The sequence below is a fragment of the Poromitra crassiceps genome (assembly GCF_964638095.1).
Source record: "Poromitra crassiceps genome assembly, chromosome: 15".
Lineage (NCBI taxonomy): Eukaryota > Metazoa > Chordata > Actinopteri > Beryciformes > Melamphaidae > Poromitra > Poromitra crassiceps.
This window is the reverse complement of record NC_139634.1, coordinates 36,548,955-36,557,469: the sequence shown is the minus strand read 5'-3', so window position 1 is coordinate 36,557,469 and position 8,515 is coordinate 36,548,955. Positions and strand designations below refer to the sequence as shown.

The 8,515-nt window shown below is 50.4% G+C and overlaps 1 protein-coding gene across 1 annotated transcript in view; it reads right to left on the bottom strand.

Moving 5' to 3' along the window:
• Positions 1-8,207, bottom strand: part of fat4 (FAT atypical cadherin 4) — a gene marked incomplete at its 5' end in the record, with an annotated part of 141,699 nt that extends 133,492 nt beyond the window's left edge. The window contains one exon of the mRNA XM_083652436.1: positions 3,105-8,207. Within this exon, the coding sequence (XP_083508562.1) occupies positions 3,105-8,207 (5,103 nt within the window). The remainder of the gene's footprint in view (positions 1-3,104) is intronic.
• Positions 8,208-8,515: the final 308 nt, after the last annotated feature.

Genomic DNA, 8,515 nt, shown 5'->3' with positions numbered 1-8,515 from the left:
GGCTTAATCCTTGTAATCTCTGAATTGATGCATATTTCTCTACTGTTGCAGCCAGTCAGTGTAAGAGCATTAATATCCACATGCCTGAGATGTGTACATGTCTTCATGTGAAGGGGGGGTAAAGGAGGTGGGTGGGCACTGTGTGCATAAGTGCTACTACATACTTCAGCTGGTATGTTTACCAGACGTTTTGCATAAAAGTGCTTTCACAGTCGGCAAGGAATTTTTATGTAAAAAATACACCCGTCGTATTAAATCTCAAAGTGTGGCGGCAGAGGAGATTTGCCAAAATTAAATCTGGTTTTGGGTACGTTCCCTTCCCCATCGTCCACAGGTAGTGATGACTCACAGCTCAACAGCTAAATGCAAAACAAGTCTTCCTCAACAGCACGGATGAAAGCTGGGTTCACCAACAACAACAACAACAACTGAACCTGCTGCCAAAACCTTTTTTCCCTCATCTCTCCACTCCGAGTCCTACCAGCTGCTAAGAAGAAGAAACGCAAGTCAAACGGAACGTGCAGTTTACCAACATCACATTGCGTGATTTCTGGGTAATGAAGTCCTTCAAACTTTAGAATATTCATTCATTTTTTTATCTCCCCGTTGCGACTTGGGGCTGCAAAAGTGCGACGACGTTTCCTCGTGCAGCTTGAACTGACCTCCAAATATTTTCCTGTGATTGTCTAACTTTCTGCCATATTATTGTATTGTCCTATGAGGCAAACTTACTCCACCCATGTGGTACCTTCAGCGGGTCAAAACAAGCGCTAAGAGAGTTCGAGAATTCCAGACATGCTGTAAGCCCTACATACTAAATACAACAAAGAATCTAATCAGCCATCACTGACAATGAAAGCTATTAAAATACCTGGCAGAATAAAAACAACCCAGAACTCACACACACACACACACACACGCACACACACGCACACACGCACACACACACACACACACGCACGCACGCACACACACACACACACACACACACACACACACACACACAACAAAGCCCCCCCCCCCCCCCCCCCCCCTCCCGAAACCACTCCAAAGCAAGCCCAGCAGGGCCCAGAGATGGTTTAAGATCATGGCCATCGATAAGGCATGTCCAGCCAGATTCTCTTTGTCTGAGCGTTTCCAAAACATCACACGCGGTGCATAGCTGAGGGAAAATGGCTGCCAGCCTCCCTCATGCATCTAATCAATGGGGAGAATGGAAAGTGGGAGAATGCGAAAGGGTCACGACCCCCACGCATGGAAATAATCCTCCAGTTGCTACCGGGTATCTGGCGCATAAACACCGCGCTGGAAAAACATTAGTCTTACTCTGAAGGGTTTACACCACCGCTTTACACAGCGCTTTGAGCTACCAATGACAGACTGGCAATATATAGAATATATGATGATGTCTGGTTCATTTTTAATATATACATACAGTACATTACAGGTACACCCACAAGGCCCATTGCATTGCACCACAAAACTAAGCCGTATTTCCTATTGGGAAAGGTCAGTGGAAATCTGCCTAGTGCCTGGGTTATTAGATATCACACTTATAAAAGTGAAGAAATGGACTGCACAGTCAAAGTGTATGGTAAAGTCATCTCTCCATCGAGCGGGTGAGAAAGTTCAGGCGTTGCGTATAGGAGCACTATATTACTCTATTAGGGCGAGTAGTGGAGGAAGGGAGGAAAGGAGATTGCCATCTTTGCTGCAGGCAAACGGAGTGAACATTTGATATTCCCATTTGGGCCGAGCAAACCTTTTAAGTTAACTTGGCTAACGAGATTTCGCCGCGTAATCCTTGATTTCAATCATATTTAAGTTTGTGTCCAGAATAGCTGATTGCTGCATGGCATTTCAATTTCATTATTTGCAGTGGTTGAAAAGGCATCCATAACAACTGTCAAAGGCATCCCGCTAATCTTAAACTCTTAAATCATTTCACGTCGGCCTTTATTTTTTTTAAGTGCTCTGCAAAGTAATAATATAAAACACATTTCAGCAGGGTTTTGCTCTGAAAACTCAGATTTATACGTGTATCATCAGCGTCTGTAATAACATGGCATTTTTAAGTCCTGGATGAAATTTCCAAAACACATATAGAATCACATTTGTTTTTCATTTGACTAGCGGCTAGGCCTTAGCCACCCAACACTGGGTTTAGGGTTGCCACATTCTGCTTCACAGAATTTAACTCCATCCCTTAGGAAAAGTTCAAGCGCAGCCTAAAAGAGGTGCATCATATAATGCAAACTCAATGGGTGGATTACGTTTCACTCTGGTATTTTCTCTCCCTGCACCCCCCCTCGCCCTCACATCTTTTGACACAGTCTTAAGAGGTCACCCCAATTTTAATGGTCACTTATTGCCTGTGGAGCAAAGGCCCGCTGGTACAAAAAGCACCCCAAGACCACCCCAGTGCCAAAACAGCCCTCCGGCTCCAAAGCTCAATGTGATACTGGTACTGATGATGCATACCTGCCCTGGAAGCCCATATGAATGACTCTGTTTTTCATCTCTTCTTGAGACACTGAGGAAACCAATATGGCCCGCCTTGACCCCGATAGAACAGCCCAGAATTATTTATGTCTACAGTGGGGAAATTAAAAGTAGTCAGTTTTTTGATTTGTGGAGTTCATATCCACTGATAAGACTATTCCAGGTCCTAACAGCAGGAGAACAGCTCATGCAGAGGACAGGCAGCACTCGTTCCTGTTCCCAGACTACTAAAATACTAGAGGAGGCACATGCTAGAGGGATTGTTATGGCCAGTATGTTTTTGGGAAAAGAACCAAAGAACAGGGCCTTCATGTCCAAGGTAATTATGATTTAATATAACTCGGGAACATGCATAAAAAAGGAATTTAATTAATGATAATCTGTTTTATGTGTGACTTGGACACTCTCGCCGCTGCCCTTTTTTTTTCTTTTCCAGGTGACACCTTGATCTCATTTCACTTATTCCATCCAAAATGTCTGAAACAAAATGCCAGTAGCCATTCATGCCCACTTCCTGCCAAAACACATCAAATAGCCCAACAGAGCAGACGGTAGCTTTTCCAATACCTGTAGGGAATAAGAGAGCTGAGCGATGCACTAACCTCGGCTCGCTGTGTCCGGGGCTGGCTGGCGTCCGTCTCGATGGCGTACACGTCCACCAGGTAGAGGTCGGCGCCTTGCTCTCGGTCCAGCTCGGCGGCGGTCTGTACCACTCCGGTGTGGCGGCCGATGGTGAACAGGCGTCCCACGGCCTTGCCGCCGCTGCGCACCGCCACGATGAAAAACTCCACCCTGGTCCCCGAGCCCCTCGGGCTCGAGGCGTCCAGCGAGATGACGTTGGTGCCCGGAGGCTGGCCCTCTTTGAGGATGGTGATGTATTTGGGCTGGGAGAAGACGGGCCCGTCCAGCCCTTGGAGGATGATGGCCAGCTCGGTTCTGGAGGTCTTGCGGTCGGTGCCGTGGTCGGTGGCCGACACGGTGAGGGTGTACACCAGCCGGGACGGCACCAGCTGCGAGGCCAGGCGGATGTCGCCGCTGTAGCGGTCCATGATGAACGTGTCCGAGTCCCCCTTGAGCAGCTCGTACTCCACTTCGCCGTTCGCCCCCTCGTCGGGGTCAAAGGCCACCACCGTTGTGAGGATGGAGCCGATGACTATGTTGGGCTCGGCCACCAGAGCGTTCTGGGATACAAACGTGGGGACGTTATCGTTCAGGTCCGTGACCCATATTGTGACGTTCTTTAGGGCGAAGCGGCGGGACTCCGCTGGGACGGCCTGGTCGCTGGCTTTGACTGTCAGTTCAAACAGATTGGAGAACTCCCTGTCTATCTGCTTGCTGGTAAATATGAGCCCACTGCCGGGGTCAATGCTGAAGTGGCCCCCGCGGGGAGTCTGCTGAACAATAGAATATTCTAGCTGGCCGTTTATGTCTGCGTCGGTGTCATGAGCTGTTATTGTCATGACTGAGGCGGAGATGGGAAGGTTCTCCGGGATCGATTTGAAAATGTCACCGGGGGTAAATATGGGCGGATTGTCGTTATAGTCTCTGACATGAATGACCACAGGAATGGAGGAAGAGCGCGGTGGTCTACCATTGTCTTTTGCGGTGATGTTAAGCTTGTAAAATGACTGCGTTTCAAAGTCCATCTTCTTCACTAGGAAGATGCTCCCAGTGTTGGGGCTTATGCTGAAAGTGCCGTGGTTGTTTGTGGCTGTGATGCTGTAAACAATGTCAGAATTTGGACCAGAATCTGCGTCAGTGGCGGTCACCGAGGCCACCAGCTCCCCTACCCTCATGTTCTCCAGCACGTCCACAGAGAGGGTCGATTTGGGGAAGGAGGGGGAGTTGTCGTTCTCATCCAGGATGCTAATGCTGAGCATACAGGAGGAGGACAGGGGCACAGTGCCAGCATCCACAGCTAGGATCTTCAGTGAATAGGACGATGTGGATTCATAGTCCAGCTTTCCGACGAGAGTAACCTGCCCCGAGCTGTCGTCGATGGTAAATTGTCCCTCCTCGTTGCCATCGGTTATGTGGTAACGAAGCAGTCCATTTTTGTTCTCGTCCACATCGGAGGCCGAGACCCGCAGCAGTTGTGTCATGTTCTGGGCTGACTCGGAGATGGAGGCCTGGTAAATGTCTTTGGTGAATTTGGGTGGGTTGTCGTTGATGTCTTGAATGTAAACCTGCACTTTGGCCTGGTCTCTGAGGGCCTTGGGCAGACCCTGGTCTGATGAGATGACCGTGAAGCTGAACACGGCGGCGCCTCTCTGTCTCGTGAGCGACTCGCGGTCCAACTGCGCGGTGCTGGTCAACTCCCCCGTGATGGCGTTCAACTCAAAGTTGGGCTGCGGAGTCTCAAATGCATATCTAACCTCGCTGTTAGGGCCAAAGTCCTTATCCTCAGCGAAAACCAGCCCCACGAGTGAGCCCCTCTTCTGCTCTTCCTCAAAGCGGAACACATAATTGGTGCTGTTGAAGAGCGGACGGTTGTCGTTGACATCATCTAGAATGATGCTGACGTTGACACTGGCACTTAGCGGCTCCACGGCTCTGTCTGTGGCCACCACCACCAAGTGATACCTGTCCTGTATTTCTCTGTCCAGCTCTGCTTTGATGTACAGCTGCCCGTCTGGGAAAATACCAAACACATCACCTGTGTTGCCACCGACGATGTCGTACATGATCTCTCCGTTCAGACCCGAGTCTTTGTCGGTGGCCTCCACTTTGAAAAAGCGGCTGTTGACAGGCTCAGACTCCAGGATGATGACCTCGTAGGAGAGCTGATCGAACACGGGGGAGTTGTCGTTGACGTCGTACACGCTGACCGTGAGAACGAGGCTGGAGGTGCGCTGGGGGACCCCCGTATCTGATGCCGTGACCTCCACCTGATAGGAGCTGGTGGTGACCTCCAGCGGCCCGGTCAGAGTGATGAGGCCATGCTTCTCGTGAATGTGGAACAAGCCTTTGGGGTTTTGTTTGAGGCTGTAGACCACCAGGCCGTTAGTGCCCTCGTCAGGGTCTGAAGCTCTGGCCTGGAATATGACGTGTCCGGTGCTCCAGTTCTCCACTGCGCTGACGTGCTCCATAGCGTGGATAAAATGTGGGGCGTTATCATTCAAGTCCTTCACGGTGATGTTCACGAGGGCCTCACCTGTGACCTCCCCACCTCTGGCCACAACTTTCAGCTGGTAAAACCCCTGCTCCTCTCTATCTATCTGACTGGAGGCTGTGATCTGCCCTGCGCCGTTCACAGCAAATAGCCCCCGCTGGTCCCCCGAGGTGATGAGATATGTAATGTTTGTGTTCAGATCCACAGTGCTGGCCGACACGGTCCCGACCACCGTCGCCACGCCCACGTTTTCAAACATGACAAAACTGTACACTTTCTGGCTAAAGGTCGGGGGGTTATCCTGCGTGTCGATGACCGTTACCGTGACAATAGCGTGAGTGTGCGAGCGCAGGCTGCTACCATCTGCTGCAGTCACCTGCAGCTGGTAGGCCGTCTTCTCCTCTCTATCCAGGGGCACGACCGTAGTGATTTTCCCCGTGTTGCTATTAATATGGAATTTGGCCGTGTCTCCGGCGGTAATGATATATTTGACCGTGCCATTCCGACCCAAATCGGGGTCTGTGGCGGATACAGTGGTTACATAAGAAGCCGAGGGCTCGTTCTCTTTCACATTGGCAAAGTACTGCACGGGGTAGAAGACGGGCCTATTGTCATTGATATCCCTCAGGGTGATGTTGACTCTCCCTACAGAGTGCAGAGGGGGGCTGCCTGAGTCTGTTACCTGGACGTAGACCAAGTAGGAGGCCTGGTCCTCCCTGTCTAGCTCTACGGCTGCGCTTAATCGGCCTGACGCGGCGTCCAGGCGAAACAGCTCCTGGACGCTGGCCGGAGTCTCCGCATCAAACGAGAAGCGGATCGTCCCGTTGGCCCCGAGGTCGCCGTCTAAGGCGGACAGCACCAGCAGCTCGCTGCCGGCGGGACTGTGCTCCACCGGGGAAATGTGATACGTGCTCTGGGTAAACGTGGGCACTTGGTCATTCACATCGGTGATGTTGATGATCAATTTAGTGTAGGAGATTTTGGGCTGCAGCCCCTGGTCTTTGGCACTAATGTTGAGCACAATTTCAGATGCTGTTTCCCTATCCAGCAGCGCGGCGCTGGTAACCAGACCACTGTTCTCACTGATGGAGAACCAGCCCAAAGCGTTTCCAGACACCAGGGAGTAGCGCAGGTTGGCATTCTGCCCAGAGTCGCCATCTGTTGCAGAGACCCCTCTAATGTAGCTGCCTTTTGGTATGTCTTCACTGATATCTACTCTGTACAGTGCTTCCTGGAATATGGGCGGGTGATCATTGATGTCATTCACAAAAATAACCAAGCTGGCAAAGGAGGACCTGGCCATAGGCTTGCCATTGTCTGACACAGACACGGTCAGGTTGTATGAGGAAATGCGCTCCCTGTCTAAAATACTGGCCACTTTGATCAGACTTAAATTGGGGACGGGGGACGTGTGCACTTCAAAGTGTCTCTGCTCGTTGCCTCCTAAGATTGAAACAGATATGTTGCCGTTAGCTGTGGGGGAGTCCGAATCAGAGACGGTGAGTAACGCGACTACAGTACCGATCTGTGCATTTTCATCAACAGAGGCAAATTTAGAAGTAGTGGGGAAATAGCGGAACTTCACTACCGGGTCATTATCATTCACATCCAGGAGTTTGATTGTGGCCTCTGTCCTGCCTGACAGAGAGGGCACCCCATTATCCATAGCATGAATAGTCAAAGAATACTCTCTCTTGCTTTCATAATCCAGCCCCTCTTTTATAATAATAGTACCTGCTTTAGGGTCAATCTGGAAAGGTGTCCCCTCATCTAGAAAGTAGCGTATATCAGCGTTAGCTCCCTCATCTTGATCTGATGCTGTAATTTGCAGAACACTAGATCCCACTGCTGCATCCTCAAAAACACTGGTCTGATACTGCTCTTGGTCAAACACAGGGGGGTTGTCATTGATGTCTTGGATTGTGACATTCACTTGCAGGTAGCCAAACTTTTTCGGCTCCCCTTTGTCCTCGACTTCAATCAGGAGCTGGTAGAAGGGAGTCACTTCTCTATCCAAGCCTCCGGTTGAAACAAGGTGCAAGAATGCCCCCTCTCCACTAGGGTTGACTGTAATATCCAGACGGAATTTCCTCTGCTCGTTGCCGTTCACTATTCTGTAAGTGGTGTGATCAACTCCGTTACTTCCAATGTCTGAATCGGTCGCAGTGTCCAGGATCACCTGTCTGCCACTGCTGGCGTCCTCTTTAAAAGACACCACGATAGACGCGTCCGGAAACACGGGGGAATTATCATTTAAATCCAAAACCACGATCCTGACCTCGGTGGGATAGGTGGGCTGGCTGGACAGCACCACAACGTTGATGACATCACTCTGCAAAACCTCCCTGTCAATCACCGAGGAGGTGTAAATGACCCCGGTGGTGCCGTTAATTGCAAACAGTTTGTGGCTCTCGCTGAAGCGGTAGGTGAAGCTCGGCTTGGTCTCTATCGTGCCCACATAGGTGCCCACGGGCTGCTCCTCCACGACCTGAAACTCTTGGCGGACTTGGCTGGATGCGGAGTACTGCGAGAGGGTCCATAACGTGAGTAAAATCAAATGAAAGCGGCCTAAGCCCCTACCTGTGAGCGCCATGGTTCAATAAACCAGTCCACCTTTTTCAGACCAAGTCCATGCCTATGATGCATCAACTTTACTGAAGTTGGACGGGTCACTCAAAAGCATTGTAATCCAGAAAACGTGCAAGAGAGAGGGGGGAAAACTCAATGAGAAACGCCTCCTTCTTCCCCACTTGTTCAGTTTGTCAAAGTAGACTCCAGAAAGTGTTGTTTGTTTTTATCCCGTGCAACACTGTGCGTCAATCCAGCAAAATCCTCTGAATGGAGAGTAGCCTATGATTCCTGCAGAAAACCAAGGAAGTTTTACCTCAGCTCCTCTGTCGC